The following is a 26,391-nucleotide window of genomic DNA, read 5'->3' on the forward strand; positions in this document are numbered from 1 at the left end:
AAAGAGGGGAGCAAGAGAGGGCTACCACAGCATCTCCTTCCCAACCAGGGTTTTCTTTCATTTCATCATCTCATGGTGCCTGGGGAAAGAACCAGGCCAGGAGGGTAAGGGGAGGAGCAGGAGGCCCAAGCGGGGGTTGGGGAGGCACCAGCCCTGGGTGGGGGCACCAGTGGAACACTCTGCAGCCAGACTTCAAGTGTGGACCCTGAGCAACTAGGAAGCGTCACGCCAGTGGCTGTGGCTCTCTGGGCCTTGATTTCCCCATCTGGAAAATGGGATACTGAGAGGACCGAGTGTGCCTGCAGGGGGAAGAGGACTTTATCACGCCATGTCATCATGGAGCCACAGTTATCAATCACCTAGCCTCCCAGCCCCTGAGATACCAAAAAAAAAAAAAAAAAACCCAAACCCAGTGCCATCAAGTCGATTCCAACTCATAGCAACCCGACAGTACAGAGTAGAACTCCCCATAGAGTTTCCAAGGAGCGCCTGGTGGATTTGAACTGCCAACCCTTTAGTTAGCAGCTGTAGCGCTTAACCACTATGCCACCAGGGTTTCATTAATTGTTTCCAGAGAGGTCTGCCCAGGAAAGCCATCCCATTCTGAATCCTATCAGGAAGGGAATCTGTCCCAGCTGGTTGGCTGGGCAGGGAGGGAAGGAGCAGGCTGGGGCGACAGCCCTGGGGTGGGGGACAAGGGAGAGGCAGGGGCTCACAGGAGGCAGAAGGGAACCACCAACAGCTAAAGCCCATCCAGGCCCCAGCACCTGGCGTGGAGACTGCAGGGATGCTCCCCCACAGAGAAGAATCATCTGGATGCTTGAGCTGAAAATTCTCAGACCCCCAGGCTCAGTGGGAACCACCGGGATGAAGCCCAGTGTCCCACAGGCTTGAAGGCACAGATGAGGGGGACCAACCAGGTGTCTGCTTGATATGGGGCAGAGCCTGAGGCCCAGTCCTGTGCCACGCCCAGCCCAGAGAGCTGAGTGAAGTAAGCAAGAGGCCAGCCTTACCTGCCGGGAACAGCAGCGCAGTCAGCAAAGACCGCAGCAGAGGCTTCCTGGTGAATGACACATTGCATGCTGACCTGGGCGTCTCACCTGTTCCTCCCTTCCTGAACAGGAAGCTCACATACAGAGCGCCCTGGGCAATGGCCCCAGTGAGCCCTCATTTGAGCCCAGCTTGGTCTGCACAGTGCCCCTCAGCCTGACCAGCTGCCTGTCACAGGAATGCAGAGAGGCCTGGGCTAGCTGCCGAGGGAAGGAGGCAGTGCTGTGGGCATGGCATGGGGTGCTCTGTGGAAGGGACCCCCTACAGATGGTCACTGTGGTCTGCCTTGCAGGGGGCTGGGGACTGGGGGAAGGTCAGCTAGAGGCCCTCCAGCCTCCTCCCCAACCTCAGGACCTGCTCCTCCTCCATCCTACCCTCTCAACCACACCCCAAAGAGGACACATTCAACGGGGGGATCTGCCCACATCCTGGACACCCCAGCCTGTTGAGGTCACCTGGTGGGGGTCTCCGGGGCATGGCAGGTGACTGTTGGGTACTAGGCTGTGCCAGGAAACTTCTCCATGCCCCACACCACCCTGGAAGGCTCAGACACCGCTCTGGGGTCACCAGTGGCTGGTGCAACTGAGGACATACGTTGCCATGAGTCAGGGTCCACTCCGCAGCAGCTACCAGTGATTATTCCTGTTTTACAGATGAGGAAACTGAGACCCACAGCTGCTAGCCTACATAGCCAGGGAGCCAGAAGTTCCAAGATGAACAAAATCCAACAGGGCCGGGATCGGGATCAGGGTGAGACAAACAGGTCAGGTCCTGCCTACAGGGTCAGATCCTGTCTTACACATTTTTGGTTTGTGTTCACCATGAAGCTATTTTGCGTAATTTGGATTTTTAAAAGTCCCATTGCCCAACAACAAAAAAAACAATTTTTAGCATATACACAAATCTGTGAATATACTAAGAAAACACTGAATCGTACAGTATGTGAATTATATCTCAATAAAGCTGTTAAAAAATAAGAAAAGTGCCCCTTCAAAAAAAAAGAATAAAAAATATTAGCACGTAGCACATAGTGAGGGGAGGGATTACTTTATGGAAATGTGTCGTGCACACACAGGTGTGTCCAGGGCTGTAGTGTAAAATGCATTTCTTACTGGGGGCTACGGTCCAAAAGAAGTCTGAAAGCCATTCTCTGGGCAACACCGAACAGCTCATGATTCTTGAAACCCAACAGCCCTTCACCACCTGGACCTCTCGGCCCACTTGCACCGCCTCTGTGGAGGCCCCGTCTGTGAGGCAGGGATGCTGTGGCCCTCTGGGCTCTCTCAGAAAACTGGCCACACTGCCTGCACCCTGTGTTTCTAGACAGACTGTCCCTAGGACATGGGCATGTCCAGTTCATCCCTGTACCTTTCCCTCTGAGGACAGGGCCGGGTCCAGGGTAGCAGCTGGGTGTACGCTTATTGTCGACGTCGTTCTAATCATTGTGGGCTAGTGCCTCGGCCCATCCCCTCCATACACTGCCCTCCTCAAAAAAAAAAAAGAAAAAGCCCATTTCCATTGGGTTGATTCTGACTCACAGTGAACCTACAGGACAGAGAAGAGCTGCCCCACAGGGTTTCCAAGGCTGTAATTTTTCGGGAAGCAGACTGCCACATCTTTCTCCCACAAAGCAGCTGGTGGGTTTAAACCTCCGATCTTTTGGTTAGCAGCTCAGCACTTAACCACTGCACCAACAGGGCTCCTGAAGCAACTACTTCTGAACAACCTGGGGGATTTTAAAGAGGTTAAAAGATGATTCTAGAAACTATAAAGGTATGAAAAAAAAAAAAAACTCAAACTTCCTTAGGAAAAACAATTTTTTTTTAAATGTTTTTAAAGTACTATCTCCCATGAAAGTCTCAGGCTCAGATGGTTTCAATAGTGAATTCTTTACACGTTTTAACAAAGAGATGATTGTGTTGCTGTTTAAAATGTTCCAGAACATAAAGAAAAAAAGAAACTCATCCAAATTACTTTTGCTAAGCCAGCATAACACTCACACCACAACTTGATAAAAATAGCACACACACACATATCTCCACACGCTACAGACCAAGCTCACATGTGTGTGGCAGTCCAAAACCACACATCCCTATCTCCCTGTAGAAACAGAAATACGTTCCAATGGATTCGTGATTTCAATGCATAAAAATTGAACCATAAAAGTACTAGAAGAAAACATGACCAAATTTTTTTTTTTTTTCCTATAATTTTGGAATGCAGAGAAGCCTCTGCACGGGATGTGAATTCCAAAAGCTAAAAGAAAAAGAATAAAGTTGACAACATAAACATTAAATTTTTCTGTTAGGAAGAACACATTATAAATATAATTAAAAGTCAACAACTGGGAAAAGGCACTTGGGCTAGCTATGACAAATAGCTACCTAATCAATGTACAAAGAACTCTTAAAAAAAAAAAGAAAAAGGATTAACAATCCAACTGAAAGAAAAATAAAAAAAGGAACCAAGGAAAGGAACAAGAGGTTCATGGGGTGAAAACTTAGTGCCCTTGGCCAACAGACTTATGGAAAGATAATCCCCCTCACTTAATAAAAGTCATACAAAGTCAAATGCCAATTGGATAGCATTTCTCCCTTCTTGGAGACCTGGGGTGGTGCAAATGGTTAACTCACTGAGCTGCTAACTGAAAGGTTTGAGGTTTGAGTCCACCCAGAGGCACCTGGCATTCTACTTCTGAGAAATCAGCCACTGAAAACCCAATGGAGCACAGGTCTACTCTGACACACACAGGGATGCCATGAATGGGGGTCGACTCCATGGCAATTGGTCTCCCCTCTCAGGGGGGGTGAAGGGTACAAGGTCCCCACCTTGTTAGGACTACAAATTGGTATAATATCTTTGGAAAGCAATTTGGCAACATGGATCAAAATGTAAAATGCACATGTCCTTTGATGCAAAGATTTCACTAGAAAGGGTCTATCCTACAGTCACATCTGCACAAATACGTGACGGATGTTCATTGCAGCTTCGTCCATAAGAGCGAAAAGTTGGACAGGAATGGTACAGCCATCTAATGGCAGGCCATGAAGCTGGTAAAAGGGACATGCCAAGTCTGCAACCATTGAATGCAAAGATGTGCACAGTGTTATAAAATGAAAAAAATTGAAAGCTGGTTGCAGAAGTTTGATTTCACGTGTGTGCTCTGGCCAACAGGCTGGAAGAGATTCATACTGTGCTCATTCCAAAGAAAAGTGATCCAACAGAATGTGGAAATTATTGAACAGTGTCATTAATATCACATGCAAGTAATATTCTGCTGAAGATAATTCCAAAATGGCTGCAGCAGTATACTGACAGGGAGCTGCCAGAAACTCAAGCCAGATTCAGAAGAGGACGTGGAACCAGGGATATCATTGCTGATGTCAGATGGATCCTGGATGGAAGCAGAGAATACCAGAAAGGTGTTTACCTGTGTGTTTTGACTATGCAAAGGCGTTCGACTGTGTGGATCATTACGGGTAATAGTGCAAAGAATGGGTATTCCAGAACACTTAATTGTTCTCATGAGGAACCTGCATAGACCAAGATGCAGTTGTTCAAACAGACAAGAGGATACTGTGTGGTTTAAAATCAGGAAAAGTCTGTGTCAGGAGTGTATCTTTTCACTATACTTACTCAATCTGTATGCTGAGCAAATAATACGAGAAGCTGGACTATATGAAGAACAGGACATCAGCTGGAAAAAGAATTATTAACAACCTGCGATATGCGGATGACAGGACCTTGCTTGCTGAAAGTGAAGAGGACTTGAAGCACTTACTGATGAAGATCAAAGACCATAGCCTTCAGTATGGATGACACCTCAACATAAAGAAAACAAAAATCCTCACAACTGGACCAATAAGCAACATCATGATAAATGGGGAAAACACGGAAGCTGTCAAGGATTTCATTTTACTTCGATCCACAGTCAACACCCAAGGAAGCAGCAGTCAAGAAATCAAAAGACACACTGCACTGGGCAAACCTGCTGCAAAGGACCTCTTTAAAGTGCTGAAAAGCAAAGACGTCACTTTGAGGACTAAGGTGCAACGGACCCAAGCCATGATATTTTCAGTTGCCTTGTATGCATGGGAAAGCTGGATAATGAATAAGAAAGGCTGAAGAATTGACACCTTTGAATTACGGTTCTGGCGAAGAATACTGACTATACCATGAACTGCCAGAAGAACAAACAAGTCTGTCTTGGAAGAAGTACAGCCAGAGTGCCCCTTGGAAGTGAGGATGGTGAGATTTCATCTCACATACTTTGGACATGTTATCAGAAGGGATCAGACCCTGGAGAAGGACCCTCGCTTCGTAAGGTAGAGGGTCTGCAAAAAAGAGGAAGATCTCAAGGAGCTGGATTGACAAAGTGGCTACAGCAATGGGCTCAAACATAGCAATGATCGTGAGCGTGGTGCAGGAACGAGCAGTGTTTGGTTCTGTTGTATACGGGGTCGCTATGAATCAGAGCTGTCTCGATGGCACCTAACAACAACTCAGAAAAATCTATGTGATCTATTACCACAAAAAAAGGGAAAATAACAAGTATTGTCAAGGATGTGGAGAGACTGAAACCCTCATGCACTGCTGGTGGGATTGCCAAATGGTGCAGCCCCTGCGGAAGCCAGTTTGGTGGCTTCTCAAAATGTTAAACATAGAATTACCACATGACCCAACGAGTCCATTCCTAGGTACATACATACCCAAGAGAAATAAAAGCAAGGACTCAAGCAGGTACCTGTACACAAATGTTCATTGCAGCACTATTCACAATGGCTGAAAGGTGGAAACAACCCAAGCGTCCATCACCAGGTGAATGGCTAAACAAACTGCGATATATAGTCATAAAAACGATACATGCTACGACACAGATGAACCTTGAAAAGATTATACTAAGTGAAATAAGCCAGACACAAAAGGACAAATACTGTATGATGCCACCAATACAAAATATCTAGAACAGGCAAATTCACAGACAGAAAGTAGATCAGAGGTTACCAGGAGCCAGGGGGAAGGAGGAACGGGGAGTTATTGCTGAAGGGGTACCAGGTTTCTGTTTGGAGTGATGGAAAGTTCTGGAAATAGACAGTGGAGATGGTTGCACAACATCGTGAATGTAATTAACGCCACTGAAGTGTACACCTAAAAATGGCAATTTTTCTCATAAAAAGACCAGACTTAATGGTCTAAGACTAGAATGATCCCGGAGGTCATGGTCCCCAGGTCTTCTGTTAGCCCAAGACAGGAACCATCCCCAAAGCCAACTCTTCAGGGATTGGACTGGACTATGGGATAGAAAATGATACTGGTAGGGAGTGAGCTTCTTGGATCAAGTAGACACATGAGACTATGTGGGCAGCTCCTGTCTGGTGGGGAGATGAGAGGGCAGAGGGGGTCAGAAGGCGGCCAAATGGACATAAAAATAGAGAGTGGAGGGAAAGAGTGTGCTGTCTCATGGTGGGGGGGAGCAACTAGGGGTACACAGCAAGGTGTACACAAGTTTTTGTATGAGAGACTGACTTGATTTCACTTAAAGCACAATAAAATTTTTTTAAAAGGCATTTTTTTTGTTACACATATTTTACCCCAATAAAATTTTTTAAAATTAACAAGAGCATATGATATTTACATGCAGAGCTCTGCAGTCGTTGGGTGGTACAGTTTGTGTTTGGCTACCAACTGAAAAGTTGGGTTTAAAGCTACCCTTGTACCTAGGAAGAAAGGCCTGGTGATCTGCTTCCATAAAGATTATAGCCAAGAAAACCCTGTGGTGCAGTTCTACTTTATAACACGGGGGCTGCCATGAGTCTGAACTGACTCCTCAACAGCGAGTCTGGTTTTTGGCTCTGCTCTAAAGGAATGTATGCACATATGAAATATCTAGAAGGACCTCCCAGAAAGGCTCAGGGGGACAGGAGAGAAAGACATCCTTTAAGTCTTATTTGACTATTTGTTGTTATCTAGTGACACATTTTTTTTTTTTTAGTGACACAGTGGTTAAGAGCTCGGCTGCTAACCAAAAGGTTGGCAGTTTGAATCCACCAGCCACTCCTTGGAAACCCTAGAGGGCAGTTCTACTCGGTCATAGGGTCACTATAAGTCGGAATCGACTTGACAGCAATGGATTTGGTTTTGGCTTGGCAATGGTTGTGCACTGATTTTTTTTTTTGGCTTTAACAAACGGAAATTTATTCTCTCACAGTTTAAGGGGCTAGAGGTCCGAATTCAGGGTGCAGTCTCTAGGGAAAGGCTCTTTTTCTCTGTGTCGGCTCTGGGAGCAGGTTCTTGTCCCTTCAGCTTCTATTCCTTGGCTCCTTGGTGATCGTCCTGTGGCACGGCATCTATTTTCCCCCCGTCTCTGCTTCCTCCAGAAAACCTGTGGTGCAGGGGTGAAGAGCTACAGCTGCTAACCAAAAGGTCAGCAGTTTGAATCCACCAGGTGCTCCTTGGAAACCCTATGGGGCAGTTCTACTCTGTCCTACAGGGTCACGATGAGTCGGAGTCACCCTGAGGGCAGCGAGTTTGTTTGTCTGCTTCCTCTATTCCCTGTTTAATTTGCTCTTTTATATCTCAAAAGAGATTGATTTAAAACATACCCCACAGCAATACTTGATGTTGTCGAGTCGATTCTGACTCATAGCGACCCTATAGGACAGGGTAGATCTCCCCCTTATTTTCCAATGAGCGCCTAGTGGATCCGAACCGCCAACCTTTGGGGTAGCAGCTGTAGCTCTTAACCACTAGGCCACCAGGGCCTCCTCCTACAGCAACAGTGCCACATTAACATAATCAAGAAAATCCACTCTCAAATAGGATTAAAACCACAGGGATAGGGGTGAGGACCGACAACACATTTTGGGGGACAAAATTCAATCCACAACACAAGGGTTCTTGGCTTTATTATGAGGAAGTGTCAGCAGAAGGTGGTTTGGAAAGTCTCAGTGAAATCAGGTTTATCCTTTTAGGTGAAAGCACCTGGGACTGGTCTAAACTGGTTACCGTCACTTCTAGTTGACACTATAAAAAAACTATCAAAATCTATAAAAGCAATCTGGCATTCCTTGGAAATGTGAACTATAAATTTATAAATTCTTCACTTTCAATGAGTTTATTATTATTTTTTAATTTTATTGTGTTTTAGGTGAAAGTTTACACAGCAAATTAGGCTCCCCTTTAACAATTTTTATACAAATTGTTCCACGCCGTTGGTTACAATTTTTACAATGTATCAGCATTCTCATTATATCCATTCTGTTTGTTCTATTTCCATTGATCTAGCTTCCCTTCCCTTCTGCGCCCTCTCATCTTCGCTTCTGGGTAACTGTTGACCTTTAATCTCATATAGTTAATTGTTTAAGGGAACACATTACTCAAGGGTGATTTTGTTTTTTCAGCCAATCTATTATTTGGCTGAAAAGTGACCTGCAGAAACAGCTTCAATTCCAGATTCAAAGGGTATCTTAGGGCAATAGTCTGGAGGTTCTCTGCAGTCTTTATCAGTCCGGTAAGTCTGACCTTTTTTAGGATTTGAGTTTTGTTCTACATTTTCTCCCATTCTATATGGGACCTTCTATTGTGTCCCTGGTCAGAACAGTAGGTCAGTAGTGATAGCTGGGCACCATCTAGCTCTTCTGGTCTCAGGTTTGAAGAGATCTTTGTACATTGCTTTTTATAATTAAAAGGGGAAAAGGTCCTGGGGAAGGTGGAGGTCAGCAAAGCATTCAAATAAAAGCTCGAGGGAGGAGGAAGCACAGAGCCATGTGACGAGATCCCCAGGACTCAGGGTGAGGAGTGGGGTGAGGCTGCTCGGGTCTGTGGACAAGCCTTGCTTGTTCATTCTGGAAGGTGACCTGTGTAGTTTTCCTTCTGTGCTTGTTCAACAAAAACCAACCAGTGCTAGGGACTTACAGTAGTCTTCTAATGTTATCACTTTTTTTCAAAAATAAATTTTATTTTGACAAGCAGTTTTAGGTTTAAAAAAAGCTGTGCAGAAAGTACAGAGAGGGCCTATGGCCTGCTGATTGTTCTCCTATTATGTTATCATTTTTAATCTAGCAACTCTTTGATGATGAGAAAACAGACTCCGGGAAGATTAGGAACTCAGCCTGTGTCAGGAAGGAACAAGAACCTGGGCGGTGTGATGCTCCATGCTTCCAAGTCGTCACCTCTCTGGGCTGTTTTGGAAGGAGGGAGCTGGAATCAGTCACCTCCAGGGCCACGTCTGGGGCCAGCACTGGGGCTGGGACCAGCGGATGGGAGGAGAGCTTCCCACTAGAGCTCACCAGGCAGAATCCGGCTGGGATCTTAGTAGCTGTGTGGTCTCGGACAAGTTGCTTCCCCTCTCTTAATGGCCACTGGACAGACCAGGGGCTTCCAAAACTGGTTCCTTGGAGCCCTAGGGTTCCACAGGGTTGCCAGCAGAGGAAGGGGGGGGGACCAAGGGTGGGAGCTCCATGGCCCTTCCTGTAGTTGGCTCATCTGCACTTTTACCCCCTTCCCAGGGTTGTGTTTGTGGAGAGCTGAAAGCTCAGTGCTGGACACCACCTGTCCTTACTTGTCAGCCACAACCCAGAGCCCTGGGCACCCCTGGGACTCTGGAAAGGCACGCATCACACCCATGGAAAGCTCCAGGTCAGGAAAAGCCAAGTCGGAGAAAGTTCCAGAAGGGAAGCCCGGCCCAGCCCAGGGAAGCGCCTCTCCATGGCTCTTGGACATTCCAACATACCTGACACATCAGCCAACATGGACCGTGTGGCGTCCTCCCAGGCCCACCTGCTGGGAAGTGGGGTCAGGGCTGGGCTGCCCAGTGTTCAGGGCGCCGGGGTTCTGAGTGCAGGCCTGCAGAGCCCGGCGCACTTGCCATCCACGTGGCACAGGGCGGGGCTGTGTGGCCGGCGGCCCCTGGACAGCTGGCCGTGTACAGATCCCACTCTGAGCAGCTGTCCCAGGCTCGGGAGGCTGTGGGTGCAGACCCAGCCCCTCTGACAGCTGCTCCTGCTTCCTGGGACAGGACTGGATGGCCCGCCCAGAGCCATGTGTCTGGGGCTGGCTCCATCCAGGCCAGGCTGGGTGGTCAGGGCCTCGGCCCACAAGCTGCAGGTCCACAAGCTGCAGGCGAGGCAGGCCTCCAGCTCCGACCCGTGTGCCCCACCCGGTCCCGCAGCTGCGCCGACTCTATTTAAGGTATTTCGCAGCTGCTCTGAGCTGCATTCCCGGGATCCTTCCCTCATCCCGCATTCTAGCACCCACTGCGCTGGGCTTGGCAGACAGCTGGGGGCCGCGGGGGAGGCCCAGAGCCAGGATTTGTCCTCAGCAACCCCCCAACCCCACCTCCTGCGAGGCCCACCTGGCCTGGCTGTAACTCCTGTCCCACCCCACATTGGGAAGTGGGGCTTCCTGCTCCAGACCCAATCAGGTGCGATGGGCCTCAGAGTGTGCCCCTTCTGAGAGGGAGACCAAATCCCCAAGGGCCAGGGGCACCTGGATGCCATAGGGGCCAGCCAGGAAAATGGGAGGACTCTTCCAGGTGGGGCTGCCAGTGGCAACGTGCCTTCTGGAAACACTGCCCCTGCTCTACCAAGTGCCGACACTTCAGACCCGCCCAGAAAATCCTGCAGCCGGGCTGAGGCTGGCAGGATGGCATCATGTTTCCCTTTGCTTTAAAAATCAGCAAAAACCCAGCTGCCATCGAGTCGACTCCAAGTCACAGGGACCCCATATGTATCAGAGTAGAACTGCGTTCCATAGGGTTTTCAATGGCTGATTTTTTGGAAGTAGATCACAATGCCTTTCTTCCAAGGTGCTCCTGGGTGGACTTGAACCGCCAACCATTTGGCTAGCGGCTGAGTATGTCCACCGTTTGCCCCACCCAGGGACTCCCTATTTGCATTAGCCAACACACACGAGGGCTCCGACATGCACCAGGCACTGGGATAACAAGATGGAGGACACAGACCCTCTCCTTGGGGAGTTCACAGTCCAGGGGCAGGCCACAGAGCCTGTGACCCTTCCTTCCTAAGCCACATGGGGTCACCCACTCCACCCTGCACACTCAGAATGTCTGGGATGCACCATGTCCCCCCACCTTTGGGCCTGGCATACCCATCCCGCACTCAGCTGGCCCCTTTGTCCCTGCTTGGTGGTCCCAGGGAACCCCATGCTTCCATCAATCGGCCCACTCATCACCACAGTGTCCTCCAGCTCCTCTGGAACAAAAATGCCCCCATCATGTCCCCAACCCGGTGCAGACCCTGCCTCAGCCCAGCCTCTAACACAGCCCAGTGCAGATCCTGCCTCAGCCCAGCCTCTAACACAGCCCAGTGCAGATCCCGCCTCAGCCCAGCCCCTAAACCGCAGGTGCAGACCCAGCCTCAGCCCAGCCCAGCCCCTAACACAGCCTGGTGCAGACCCAACCTCAGCCCAACACAGCCCGGTGCAGACCCAGCCTCAACCCAGCCCTTAACACAGCCCGGTGCAGACCCAGCCTCAACCCAGCCCCTAACACAGCCCGGTGCAGACCCAGCCTCAACCCAGCCCTTAACACAGCCTGGTGCAGACCCAGCCTCAACCCAGCCCCTAACACAGCCCAGTGCAGACCCAGCCTCAACCCAGCCCCTAACACAGGCCGGTGCAGACCCAGCCTCAACCCAGCCCCTAACACAGCCCAGTGCAGATCCCGCCTCAACCCAGCCTCTAACACAGCCCAGTGCAGATTCTGCCTCAGCCCAGCCCCTAAACCGCAGGTACAGACCCAGCCTCAGCCCAGCCCAGTCCCTAACACAGCCTGGTGCAGACCCAACCTCAGCCCAGCAAGCCTCTAACACAGCCCAGTGCAGACCCAGCCTCAACCCAGCCCCTAACACAGCCCGGTGCAGACCCAGCCTCAACCCAGCCCTTAACACAGCCTGGTGCAGGCCCAGCCTGAGCCTCAGCCCCTAACACAGCCCGGTGCAGACCCAGCCTCAACCCAGCCCCTAACACAGCCCGGTGCAGACCCAGCCTCAACCCAGCCCCTAACACAGCCCGGTGCAGACCCAGCCTCAACCCAGCCCCTAACACAGCCCGGTGCAGACCCAGCCTCAACCCAGCCCCTAACACAGCCCGGTGCAGACCCAGCCTCAACCCAGCCCCTAACACAGCCCGGTGCAGACCCAGCCTCAACCCAGCCCCTAACACAGCCCAGCACAGATCGGGCCTCAGGTCCTTGAGGAAGAATCCACTCTATACTAGAGGCTCCAGGGCCTGACGTCCACCTCCCAGCATTCCGCCCCATGACCAAGAATATTTCTAAATTTAAAAACAAGATTTATTGTGATGAAATATACATAACAAAACATCTGCCATTTCTGCCATTCTTAAGTGTACAACTTAGTGGCGTTACGTAATTATGTCCACCGTGCTGTGCAACCGTCACCACTAACCATTTCCACATTTTTTCATCACCCCAAACAGAAACTCAGAACCCTTTAAAGTAATACCTCCCTAGCCCCCACCCCCCTGGCCCCAGGTGACCACTAATAGCCTTTGGTCTCTAAGCATTTGCATATTCTGGGTATTTCACATAAGGGAGATCACACAATATTTGTCATTTTGTGTCTGGTTTCTTTGACTCAGCATGGTGTTTTCAAGGTCCAGTCCTGTCATAGCACTTGCCAGGGCTTCACTTCTCTGTATGGCTGAATAATATTTAGATATGTTTCACTGAAGGGAAACTCAACTGGAACCATGTGTTTTACAGCTTGCCTCACCCAATCTCCTGCCTGCAGTCGACAGTGCATACTTGGCACCTTGAGGGACATCTTGGCACTTGGGCAATTCCACCACAGCACCTTGGATGCCACCTCCCAGCAGGGGAGCCCAGATGCACTCAAGTCCAGCCCCTCCCTCTTTGATAGATCAAGAAACTGAGGCTGGAGAGGTGGGTCTCCCAAAAGCCAGCCTGAATGTGGTCAAGGTCAGCCCCTAGCCCCACCACTGTCCCCTCCAGCAAGCACCCGGGACGGCCAATCACCAGGCCCACATGAGCGAGAGCAGTGCCGCCTTATAAGGCAGCCTCAGGGAACTTGGCTGGTGTTGGCCATGCAGCCGGGGGCGGGGGGGCATTCCCCGGAGAGGCAGACTGAAGCCCGTCCCAGCAGACCAGATTCCTGGGCCCCCTCGCCCAGCCCCGCCCAGAGCCACCCATGCAGGGAGGAGTAGGGAAGAACAGGAACCCAGGAGAGTGGGCAAGGCCATTCCAACACCAGGGCTGAGACAGGGTCAGCAGGTGTGGAAACTGGAACCAAGGTGCCAGCATAGTTGGCTCAGAGCTCACCCCGGGCTGGAAGAGTAGGCAGGAACGAGGCCCAGGCCTCTGTGCCCCTCCCTTTCTTCCTCTTCACCCACCAAAGTGCCCATTCCCTTTCCTGAAACACTGACCCCTTCCCAGCCCCTCCACCCCCACTGAAGCAAATGTCTGCCTGTTATGCCCGGTGAGACCCCCAGGGCGACCTCAGCAGTATGTGGCCCACCAAGTGCTGGCATATCACTGCCAAGCCTCTCAGCTCAGGAGAGACTAAGTGGGGGGGCAGAAGGGCTGGTAAAGTTGACCCAGGAAGCATCTGCTTGGTCCCTGGGGGGGCCCCATGGGGGCCCCTGGGGTCCCTACATCTATCTGGAGGAACCACCAGAAAGCCACCCATCTCACTGTGGGGGGGTCTCTCCTTCAACATCTTTCATGGAGCACCCATTATGTGCAAGACACTGAGTCATTGTTGTCAGCTGCCATCCAGAAGAGTCTGACCCTGGCGATTCCACGTGTACACAGTAGAACTGCCCCGTAGGGTTTTCAAGGCCTGTCTTCTGAGGGGCCACTACGTGGATTTGCACTGCCAACCTTTTGGCTAGTAGTTGAGCACTTAACTGTGTGTGCCACTCAGGGACTCCACAGTCACTGTACTCAGGTGGAATTCTTGCTTTCTTTATTTTTACCATTGTAAAAATATATATAAGGAGCCCTGGTGGTGCAACTGTTAAGCACTTGGCTGCTAACTGAAAGGTTGGTAGTTCAAACCCACCCAGTGGCTCCATGGGAGAAAAGACCTGGTGATCTGCTTCCATAAAGATAACAGTCTACGGGCAGTTCTACTCTGTCACATGGGGTCACTATGAGTCGGAAGCGACTCTGCTGCACCCAACAAGGACAAAAGTACACATGACACAACATTTGCCAGTTCCACATTCCTCACGTGTACGTCAGTGGCACCAATCACATCCATCGTGTTGCGCAACCATCAGCAATATCCGTTTCAGATGGAACTCTTTAAAAAAGCGAGGACAGCTCCACCCGCAAGTAACCTAGAACCTCGTGTGGGCATAGAAGGAATTCTGAAGAATAAATAGCCAAAATGTTCAGAGCGGATATCCCGGCTTATGAGCGAATCTTAGTTTCTCTGTCATCTCTACATTTTCTGATTTGAAAAAAAAAAAAAAGTGTACAGTAGTATTTCTTTTTTTAAAATAATATTTTATTGTGTTTTAGGTGAACATTTACACAGCAAAGTGGGTTCCCCTTTAACAATTTTTATACAAATTGTTGTTGTGTCGGCATTCTCATTATTTCCATTCTGTTTGTCCTCTTTCCATTGATCTAGCTTCCCTTCCCCTCCCTGCTGTCTCAGCTTTGCTTTTGGGTCACTGTTGACTGTTTGGTCTCATACAGTGAATTGTTTAAGGAAACACATTACTCCTGAGTGATACTGTGTTTATTTTATAAACCAATCTATTATTTGGCTAAAAGGTGACCTGTGGAAATAGCTTCAATTCCAAGCTCAAAGGGTGTCTTAGGTGATTGTCTCAGGGGTTCCTCTACTTTCTATAGGTCTACTGTAGTACTTTTTGTAATCTGGAAAACTATTGTCACTTGGAAAAAAATCTAGCAGAGGAAAGAAGGTTCCTACACAATTTACATTCCAAGCCAAACACGAGGTATTTGCCCACGAGAAAGATGCAGAAAGGTGTGAAAATCAGAGGAGGGGGGGCTACTTCCAGCTGGTGGGAGGGCTTCATGGAGGAGGTGCCATCTGAGTGGGTAGGAGTTCCACGGAGTACTGATGTGACAGGGTCCGGCAGAGGCACTGGCAAGGAAAGGTGGCCCTAAGAGACCATCAGAAGACAGGGCAGGAGGAGCTGGGGCTGGAGGGAGCCCCAGACTGACGGAGCCAGTGAAGGGTCAGCAGTGTGAAACATTGATGGCACAATGTTTAAGTGCTCAGCTGCTAATTGGAAAGTCAGAGGTTAGAATCCACCAGCCTCTCCACAGGAGAAAAATGTGGGAGTCTGCTTCCCTAAAGATGACAGAGTAGGAGACCCTGTGGGGCAGTTCTATTCTGTCCTATAGGGTCTCCATGAGTTGGAATAGACTGCAGCATACAACATGCCTTAGGGTATGCCTGAATTCACTGAGTGGCTTTTGTGTCAATCCATCTTACTGGCAGGATCAGCGTTTAGTTCTGTTATGCGCAGGCCACCATGAGTCAGCGCCTACTGGGAGGCAACAACAGCAAGCCTTGCAGACAGCAGTCTGGGAGCAGCTCTGCTGGGGCCCTAGGAGGCCCCACCCTAGGCCAGCAGCTCTGGGAACAGAGACAAGCCGAGAGCTTCCCAGGAGGCAGAGCAGAAGGGCTGAGAGTCTGGGTGGAGGGCACAGAGCTCCCCCCACAATGCTTTCCCTCTGCTCTGTGCCGACTGGACCCAGGGGCAAGGGGTGGTTAGCCCACGTAGAGAGTGAACAGCAGAGGAAGCCTTGAGGGGGGCGCTGGGAGCCCCCAACCCCGCCCCCACGAAGGGGCAGAAGTGATGGAACGCCAGGTCTGCAGGAAGGATGGACCGGAAGTGAGGCTGAAGGAGAATCGGGTCTGCCCAGAGGGACGGGGTTGGGGGGTGGGCAGATGAGTAGGGTGGACGTGGGGGAAGGTTAGGGAGGAGCTGAGAACTGGGGGGCGGATTCCAGAACAGCCCTCCATGGGGAGGGCCCAGCCCCTGGTCTGTCCCGGCCCTTCACTCCCCATCGATGGGCTTGCCCGGCCCACCAGCCCACCTCACCCAGGGTGACTCCAGAGACCTTTCACGCTGTTTTAAGTGAACAGACTCCTTCTGAAACCGAGGCCTCAAATCCCAGGCCTTCTCCTCAGCACCCCCGTCACACCCAGGGCTGCGGGCCCCCAGCCAGCACACCCTTCATCTTGGGAGGGTCTTTCCCACCCCCGACCTGGTCCAAGCTGTGCCTCCAGTGTCCTCAGCTGGTGAGAACTGGTCTCCGGAGGACCCCCTCCCGAGCCAGCCAGTACAGACGGAGGGGAGAGGCACAGGGGTATGGTACCTGTGTGAGGACACACACGTTACATGCGTATACACGCATGATCTGCATGTAACCCCAAGCCCAGCTGGTGCTCCAGGGCAGGTCAGCGAGCACTACCAGCCTCTAGGACTGTCCCTGCAGGACTGGGTCCTGACTCCATAGGGTGCTCCTGTCTGAGGAGCCATGAGGCTAGCTAGGGTGCACCCAGGGCTTGGACACGTAAATTCTTTCCCACTGAGGAATCCCACGGTTCCCTCTGAGTCCCGGCTCCCCAACATCTCCCAGTTGCTCCCTCAGCTTAGAAAGCTGTTATCTCCCCTTCTTCACCTGGTTAAATCCTGTTGTTGCTGTGTGCCATCAAGGGGATCCCAATTCATAGTGACCCTGTAGGACAGAGTAGAGCTGCCCCATAGGGTTCCCAAGGCTATAATCTTTATGAATGCACACTGCCACATCTTTCTCCCACACAGCGGCTGGTAGGTTTGAACCTCCGACCTTTCGCTTAGCAGCCAAATGCTTAACCACTGCACTACCAGGGCTCCTTGATTAAATCCTACCCTCTTCAAAACAGCTGAAGATGCCTCATGGCCCAAGAAGCCTCCCGCACACCATCTGTGGCGACAATTTACCAGCCTATTTACCCTCCCGTCCTGACCCCACGTGACCACTCCCAGAGCAGAGACCTTGGTCTGGCCCATCCCTGTGGCCCCGGCCCCCAGCATGGTTGCTGGTGTAAAGTGGGTGCTGAGCAGCATTTGTCAGCTGTCGGGTGGTGTTCTGGCCCCTCCCCGTGGCTGTGCCCCGCCCAGCTTGACCCCCTCCTCTAGCACCAGCTGCCATAAGAGATGCGGACAGGCGGAGGATGTCTCCCAGCCACATCCTGGGGAATACTCGCTCCCGGAGGCAGCCGTTTCCAGTGGCACTTCAAAGGCACTGGTCCAACAGAAGAATTGTGAAGAGAGGAAACAGCCTGGCCACTCCGCAAAAGCCCTGGCAGCGCCTTCCGCTGACATGCTGCCATCACTGTGTCTGGGGCATGTGGAGCGGCTCTGCAGGGTCAAGTTTAGACAGACGGACTCACATACCCAGTGGTGGTATATAAATAATATATACCCAGTGGTGGTGGGGACCTTAAAATATCCTCTAGTGATGGCCACAAGGTAGAAATGACTCAAGTGTCCGTCCACAGATGAATGGACACACAAAAGGAGGTATACACACCCACACAATGGAGCACCATTCACCCTTAAAGAGGAACAAAGCTCTGATACATGATACAACCTAGATGAACAGCAAAAACATTATGGTGAGTGAAATAAGCCAGACAGAAAGGACAAATATTGTAGGATCTCACCTATCTATACAAGATATCTAGGATAGGTAAATCCATCGAGACAAAAGGTTAGTGGTTACCAGGAGATGGGATGAGGGCAGAATGAAGGGGAAAAAATACTCATTTAGTATCCATTTGTTTTATGCAGTATGTTTTTAAGTCTTTAAGTACATCGATACTAAAATTACAGAGAAGTATTCCTTCAGATGGAGTCCCTGGATGGTGCAGTTAACATACTTGACTGCTAACCAAAAGGTTGGAGGTTCGAGTCTACCCAGAGGCACCTTGGAAGAAAGACCTGGCAATTTACCCTGAAAAATCAGTCACTGAAAACCCTATGGGGCACAGTTCTATCTGGTACACATGGGATTGCCATGAGTCAGGGTAGACTTGAAGGGAACTGGTTATTCTTTTGGCTATTAATATATCAAGAAAATACCTAGATATTGCAGTGCTAGAAAATGAACTTAATTAAAAAAAAAAATGCCCTCTAGGCCCTCGCTACCCAAAGTGTGTTCCAAGGACCAGCACTGGTAGGAAATGCAGAGTCTCAGGCCCTGTACCAGACCTGCCCCAACTCACCTGCACCTGAGCAGGACCCAGGCGTCCAAGTGCACATTACTGTGTGAGGCTCTGGTCTCGTTCTGTATCTGCACCCCATTACAAAGTCAAGTCCTCCCTCTGCCCCGACCACTGGCCACCGGAAAATTCTCATTCAAACGGAAAAAAAAAAAAAAAAAAAAAACCCAGAATGTTCTATTTATCCAACCCAAAACACACTTATTAAACATATACAGAGATCCTCAGCACAGGGGTTCACGATCCAACCCCAGTGGAGTCCATGCTTCTGAGGAAGGGCAGGGGCCGTGCCCACACCCCCCACACCCCCAAGCTGGCCCTGTGTCCCACAGGGCACCAAGTTCCCCAAAAGTGCTCCAAAAAAAACCTAAAAACCAAACCTGTTGCCTTCAAGTCGATTCAGTTTCAGGTTTGGGCCCCCAGAACACTGCCCAAGCCCTGGCTTTGAGCTGTGCGCAGGCGTCAGGGCTGCCAGGCCCCAGGAACCCCCCCCACCCCCGCCCCGGCCCCAGCAGCCCTGAGAAGGTGAGCATGCAGAGGTTAAGGGTGAGCTTGTAGCCTTGCCTGGGCCACAGCCACCCCTATTGGGCACAACAGTCCTTCTAGGAGGAGGAGGAAGAGGGAAGCACAGGCCATCAGGACCAGAAGGAGAAAGCTCCCTCCATGGAAAGCCTCAGGAAGGCAGGAATCCCTTCCTTGTGCCCCAAGCCCTCTGCCACTACTGGACACTTGCAGGATAGCCTGCAGCTCTTCTTGAGCAGGTACCTGTCTCCCAGTAGGCCCACCTGCTGGTCTAGCAGCCTCACAGTGTCATCTCCCACCCATGAGAGACCTTCCGAGGGTCTCAAACACATCACGTCCACACGTGCCCCCACGAGCCAGCCCGGCTCCTGCCACCAATCCACATTTTCCCTGCCTTCCCAGACCCTTGCTGCCTGGGGCTTACGCAGCCAAGGGTCTGCACCATGGCCCCTCTGACCAATAAAGAGGCCCTCTATACCACAAGTCTAACTGAAGTCCAACTTGCTGCATCTTGGCCTATCCCAGTGGGCAGAACAAGCAGCCGTCACCCCACCATGTTCCGCACCTCCCCTGGTGTGTTCTCAGGTCTCCACCGTCTCCATGCTGTGTCCCCCCGATATTCAGCTTTTCTCTCCAGGCTCCCCAGCAAGCCCAGCTCCCTGTCTACTTTCTCCCTCCACCATGTCGCCCACGAAGACCCCAATGTTTTCTTACTCACCGTCCTGGCTCCGGGGCAGGCCTTCGGCCATGGTGGGCTGGGGTCTGGGCTCCAGGCGGCCCTGCAGCTGAGGGCCTGGGCTGGATTCCGAATTCTCCAGGGTCTGGGGGAGTGTGGGGACAGTGGGCCCCTCCGCCGGCTTGGGCACCTGGATCTCCACCCTCTTGGGGGCAGCATCAGCGGTGGGCACCTCAGGGGCCTTGGAGGCGGGGGGCTCCATGCGCCGGTGGGCCGCCTCCTGGGGCTTGACTAGAGTGATCTCCGTCCTCCGAGGGGTTGGCTCAGGTGTCTTGTGGCCCAGCACCTCAGCCCGCTTGAGCCCGAAGCGGCCAGGCCCGGGGGTGCTGGTGGCCTCCACCTGCTTGGATGAGATGTCAATGGAGAGCTCAGTGCGCCGAGACATGGGCTCTGCCGCCTTGGGCCCTGGAAGCTCGACCCGCCGCAGTGTAGCCTTGGGGGAGCGCTGGCTGAAGGAGTCTACATGGCGGGCAGGCTCCACACCCTTCACCCCCAGGTCCTGGAACTTCTGGGTGGAGCTGGCCACTGTGGTTCGCAGGAGGGGCGGCTGCACCCTCCGGGGTGGTGTGGAGTTGGGCGTCTCAACCTCCTCGACCTCAAAAGACCTTTTCAAGGCTGGAAGACAAAGAGAGGAGGCACAGTGAATACTCCCGCTGGGGTTTCCTGCTAAGGAGGAGCAATGGGATGGTAGCTAGGGGACCCGGAGAGAACCCCCTCCACATCTCAAAAGGGACAAGAAACAGGTGGAAACGACCCAAGTGTCCACTAGCAGGTGAACGGATCCACAAAACGAGGTCTCTCCATGTTACTCCACCACGAGGAGAAACCAGTCCTGATATGCACTATGATGTGGACGGACCTTGACAGCTTGGTGCTCAGTGAAACAAGGCAGGCACAAACGGTCAAATGCTCTATGGTCCACTTACGTGAGCTATCTAGGCCAGGCAAGTGCAGAGACAGAATGGATACTAGAGGTTACCGGGGGCTGGGGGGAGGGGAAATGGGGATTGTTGCCAAAGGGACCCTGAGCTTCTGTTAAGGGCAAGGAAAAGTCTGGAAACAGTGGTGAGAGTTGTACAACAAGGTGAACTCAATTAGCGTCACTGAATTGTACATGTAAAAATGGCTGAGATGGCAAAAAAGGAAAAGAAAGAGACAACCCCAGTCCAGGGGCCTTCTAGAGGCACCTACGGTGGTGAGGACTGGGACGGAAAGGCTGGAGCGTGGAGGACACTGGCCTCCCCAGGCCTCTCCGGCCATCATCGGCCATCAGTGTGGTGGCCGCCTCTCCCCTCTCCAGTTGCTGCTTCTACTGTAAAAACTTTCCTAATCGAGGAGAGCCTTTGGTTTCTCTCTTATTGTGGCTGTCCTTTGTCCATTCTCCCCTCCGTCCAATGCACACGCCATCAGCAAACACAGGGCCACCACCAGTGGGGGGACACGTCCCCAGGAATCACTACCACCACCATAACCAATCAGGATCAGGAGAGGAAGAACCACAGCCTGTCGGTGACAACAGGGAGGGACAGCTGCCATTGGAACCTTGACTGCAGGCTGAATGCTTACAGCACAGTCTCATTTACTCGCATAATAACCCTAGGACACAACTAATATTATTATCCCACAGGGAAACTGAGGCACAGAGTGCTGAAGCAATGTGCCCAATGGTGCCGACAGTGAGTGGCAAGGTAGGACAACGTGTCTGTCTGCTTGACTCTGAGCCCAAGGTACCACTAACCACTTTGCTGTTCAGCTCCTGTTGGGATGACAGAGACCCCTGGCTTTGTCCAAAAGTGGAGGCTGACGTCACACCCGCCACCCTTCCCGGCCCCTCCTCCGTGTTCCCTTCTGCTACAATACCTGCCCTAGTAGACCTGGCCCCAGGAGCGCTGGCCCCCCGACCCTCACCCTTCGACCTAGCATTTCCGGTCTTGGGGCCCCATTGCCTCCCCAGGGTCTGTTCCCCCAGGCAGCAGGGACCGTGCCTGGGAAGCCTCCATCCTCACAGTCCCTGTGGCCTGCACTCAAACCAGAACCAGCTGCTCCCACTTCTGAAGCCAGGCCAGGAAGGGGCCCCATGGCAGAACATTCTCTGGCTTCTTCCCCGCGGCTGCACCCAGAGTCCCCTCCAGCCCTCTCCCGCGGCTGCACCTAGAGTCCTCTCCAGCCCTCTCCTCGCTGTGCCAACCCCCAGAGCCCAGGATTTCAGGGAACCCCTCAACTCCCCCCTGCCTGCAGAGAAAAGGGACAGAGCCTGATCCCAACCACAAATAACAGCCTCAGCCATGTTTAAGGGGCCCCTCTAGCCAGCCTCTTCACCCCAAACTCCAGCACGGTGCTTCCTTGGGAAGGCATGTAGGGGTGCAGAAGGCTGAGTGCAGGGCGGCTATGCTTTTAGGGCTGGGGAGTAGGGAGCAGAAGAAGCCCAGTCCCTGATACCGGCAGGCTGAAAAACCAACCTCCCAGTGCGGGGCTCCTTGGCGACGTCCCTCCTTCTTGGTGGGCACAGAGGAAGACAGTCCCAGGGACAAAGCTCACCCTACCCAAAGGTGGCAGGGGTTGCAAAAGCCTGCAGAGTGACGTGGTAGGGTGGGAAGTAGTGCGGGCCACAGACTGGCAGGTCCCTGTGAGTCAGTCTCGGGCAGGCACCAGCTACTTAGCCCCATGCTGCTTCGCAGGAGTGTGGGTCCAGTGTGGCCAGAGCTGCGTGTTCTTGAGAGAGCCTGGAAACCTGAGTTCTATATGTTCTCTCCTGATTTTTAAATGCTGGCACAAACAAAGCAAAACCCTTTTAAAGCACAGTGCAGCAGAACAAAATTACATCTGTAGGATGTATTCAGAGTCTCTGGGTGATGCAAATGGTTAACGAGCTTGGCTGCTAACCAAAAGATTTAGAGGTTGGAGTCCACCCAGAGGCACCTTGAAAGAAAGGTCTGGCGTCTACTTCTGAAAGATCGCAGCCTGGAAAACCCTACAGAGCACAGTTCTACTCTGCCACACATGGGGTCGCCAGGAGTCAGAATTGGCTCGATAGCAGCTAACAACAACAACAACAAAACAACTATTAAAAAATGTAAAAACCATTCTCAGGTCACAGGCCACATAAAAACACGTGGTGGCCAGATTTCGTCCTCAGGGGATGGTTTGCCAACCACTGAACTGGTTGAGTTGTTAACCATGGAGGGTTAACAACTGAACCAAAATGAAAGATACCCTTCGACCACCCTTAATCTCATGATCATTTCTGGTAACTTTCAGGAACTTGTCAATCGCACAAAGGTGCAAGCAACCTGAGCTAGCTATTCTGTGTCTTTGTAAGATGAGGAATACCATCTACTGAGGTCTTAGTGTTAGGACCACTACCCATCTGTCCATCTGTCTATCTGTCTGACTCATGGCAACTCCATGTGTCCTTGGGTGGTGCGAACAGCTGCTAACTGAAAGGTTAGACGTTTGAGCCCACTCAAAGGCACTGTGGAAGAAAGGCCTGGTAATCTAAAAAAATCAGTCGCTAAAAACCCTGGGGTGCACAGCCCTACTCTGACACGCTTGGGATCGCCAAAACTTTCATTGCTGTTGTTCCTGCGTGGCTTTCAGTCAATTCTGATTGACTGAGATCCTATAGGACAGAATAGAACTGCCCCATAGGGTTTCCAAGGCTGTAATCTTCACCAGAGAAGATCACCAGGTCTTTTCTCCCTCAGTGCTGAGGGTGGGTTTGAACCACCAACTTTTCAGTTAGCAGCCAAGTGCTTAACCATTGCACCACCAGGTCTCCTTGCTTTCCACACAGGGTGCATGTTAAAGAGTGTCAGCCTGATTCTAGAATGATACTGTGCTAAATCTTTTTTTTTTTTGCATTTTAAAGTGTACGACTCAGTGACATTAATTCCATTCACCACGTTGTGTGACCATTGCCACTATCTCTTTCCAGAACGTTTTCATCCCTTCAAGCAGAAACTCTGTGCCCAGTAAGCAATGGCTCCCCATTCCCTCTTCCTCCCAGCCCCAGGAGACCACTAACCCACTTCCTGACTAGGCACTTGCCTACTCTAAACACGTCATATGCGTGGAATCACAGAGTGTCCTCTGGAGATCATAGGTTTGCGGCATGCTCATGGAACCCTGGGGCCCCCCAAGAAGGGGCCTCAGGAAGAGGGAGCCCCCAGGGCCCTCACCCCCCTTGCCCTGAGAAGCTCCACTGTCCTCTAAGGTCTGCAGTGGGTCAATGGTCGTCCCAAAAAAGACATGTCCAAATCCTAACGCCCAGAACCCAGGAATGTGACCTCGTTTGGAAAAAGACACGTTCAAGTCCTAACCCCTGGAACCTGGGAATGTGACCTCGTTTGAAAAAAGGATCTTTGCAGATGTCATGAAAGATCTTAAGCTTGAGGTCATCCCAGATTTGGGGTGGGCCCTAAATCCAATTACCCGTTTGCCATCTAGTCAACTGCAGTCATGGCGACCCCATGTGTGTCAGTATAGAACTGTGCTCCACAGGGTTTTCAAGGCTGTGATCTTTATGAAGTAGATCACCAGGCCTTTCTTCTAAGGCACCTCTGAGGGGACTCAAACCACCAATCTTTGGTTAGTAGTCAAGCATGTTAACCATTTGCACCACCCAACCCAAAACCTGCTGCCGTTGAGTCAATTCCGACTCACACTGACCCTATAGGACAGAGTAGAACTGCCCCATAGGGCTGCCAAGGCTGTAAATCTTTAAGGAAGCAGATTGCCAGATCTTTCTCCCATGAAGCTGCTGGGTGAGTTCGAACCGCGGACTTTTCGATTAGCAGCTGAGCACTTTAACCACTGTGCCACCAGGACTCCTTTTGCACCACCCAGGGATTCCTAAATTGTTATTGGTGTCTTTATAAGAGAAAGGAGAGGGAGATTTGAGACAGAGATGTGGAAGAGAAGTCCATGTGATTATGGAGGCAGAGATGGGAGTGATGGAGCCACAAGCCAAGGAATGCCAGGAGCCACCAGAAGCTGGAAGAGACAAGGAGTCTCCCCCAGAGCCCGAGAAGGAGCATAGCCCTGCTAATATCTTGATTTTGGTCTTCCAGCCTCCAGACAGTGAGAGAATAAATTTGTTGTTTCAAGCCACCCAGTTTGTGGGACTTGGATACAGCAGCCCCAGGAAGCCCAGACAGGCTCTACTGGAGGATGAGACCTCTGGGCTCTGAGCTCACCAAAGGCCCTTCCTGCTGGGGGCTGTCACCCCATTCCCACCCCCAGCCGCGATCACCCCCAACCACATTCAGAAACGGTCCACAGGTGGACAAAGAGAAGCGCAGCCCCACGGCTGCAGAACGGCTGCGTCTGCCCCAGGAGAGGGAAGCCGCTCTCCCCGGGGCTCTGCCTCCTTCTCCCTTTCCAGGAATCGTACAAGACCTCAGATGGCGGGAGATGTCGCCAAGGAGTGACGTTGCTCTAGATTTACAGCAGAATATAGGGTGATGAAATAAGATCTTTCACGGCAAGCTTCACAGGGCACCTCATGTGCAGCAAAGATGTCGTGAGTAGAATCAGCCGGGAAAAATTAGAAGAAGGCTTGTCAGGATGCAGGACAGGGTCCTCAGCATCTCTTGACCCAGTCCTAAAAATATGCTGGTCCTCCACACATGCACAGCCTTGCCCTCCCAATGGGACAATCTCTCTGGGAAGCACCCCTCCTCCACCACCTCAGGGCAACCTGCCGAGGGAGCAGGCAGCTCTCCCGTTACTCATCTTCCCCTTTGCTGTGGAGGCAGGGGCAGGTAACAGGTGTCCATGTGGGGGCACAGGAGCCACCAAGAATGTTGACCAGTTTATCATTTCTCTATCAGGCTTAAGACACAACTGCACGGGGTGGGAGGGTGGGGGGTAGTGCTGGCTTAGTAGCAGAAGCCTCGCCTTCCATGCCGAAGACCTGAGTTGGATTCCCAGTCAATGTACCTCCCGGCAGCCACCACCCGTCTGTCAGTGGAGGCCTGTGTGCTGCTATGATGCTGAACAGGTTTTGGCAGAGCTTCCAGGAAAGATGGACTAGGAAGAAAGGGCTGGTGATCTACTTCTGAAAATCAGCCAGTGAAAACCCTATGGATCACAACAGTCTGATCGCATTGTATGTGGGTTCGCTATGGGTTGGGGGCCAACTTGACTGACAGCTAACAACAACGTGACTGCACAGAAGAGCTACAGCCACTCTTTGAGGGAATGGGCAGAAAACGGGGTCTTTCACTGAACCAAGGAGGTGGGCTACTTCCTTTTCGGTAAACACGGCTGAAGGCAGTGCCAGAGGCCCTGGCTAGATATCACCAGGTGTGGGCTGCTGCATGTCAGACAAAAACGGGAGCAGACTGCATGGGGGGCCCCCACGTTGCCACTGAAGGGCAAAACAGCCGTGTCCCTCTAAAGGGCAGGAGTGCCCCTTTTGTTTACATGCATCCCAAACAAGAACGCCTGCCTCCTCCTCCCTCCCCTGTGAATGCAAGCGCCCGCAAGGTCAAAACTCACCTTCTCCTCCCAAAAACCTTCCTCAGCCTCCTCCACTCCCACCCACCCCAGCCCCTCCGTGCACCGTGAGCCTTAACACTGTTCCTGTACTCTGATCCACTTCCGGGAATTTATCCCACGGAAATCAGCAGAAACACAAAAAGATTTATGATCACAGACATTTGCATCAGCATTAAAATAGCAAAACACTGGAAAGCGTCCGGGCTTACATGGATTCCGCTAAACCCATATGCTGAAGTCCTGTGCAGTCATCAAAACTGCGTTTTTGTAAGATGAGAAATGCTCAGAATTTAACGGTAAATAAAAATAGCAGGATGCAAGATGTTG

The 26,391-nt window shown here is 51.6% G+C and overlaps 1 protein-coding gene across 2 annotated transcripts in view; it reads right to left on the reverse strand.

The window, feature by feature from the left end:
• Positions 1 to 26,391, reverse strand: part of SEPTIN9 (septin 9) — a 164,592-nt gene that overhangs the window by 73,456 nt on the left and 64,745 nt on the right. For both annotated transcript variants that reach the window (XM_010596924.3, XM_064270675.1), the window contains exon 2: positions 19,546 to 20,178. In XM_010596924.3, coding sequence (XP_010595226.2) covers positions 19,546 to 20,178 — 633 coding nt within the window. The remainder of the gene's footprint in view (positions 1 to 19,545; positions 20,179 to 26,391) is intronic.

This window comes from Loxodonta africana, chromosome 18, assembly GCF_030014295.1.
Source record: "Loxodonta africana isolate mLoxAfr1 chromosome 18, mLoxAfr1.hap2, whole genome shotgun sequence".
Lineage (NCBI taxonomy): Eukaryota > Metazoa > Chordata > Mammalia > Proboscidea > Elephantidae > Loxodonta > Loxodonta africana.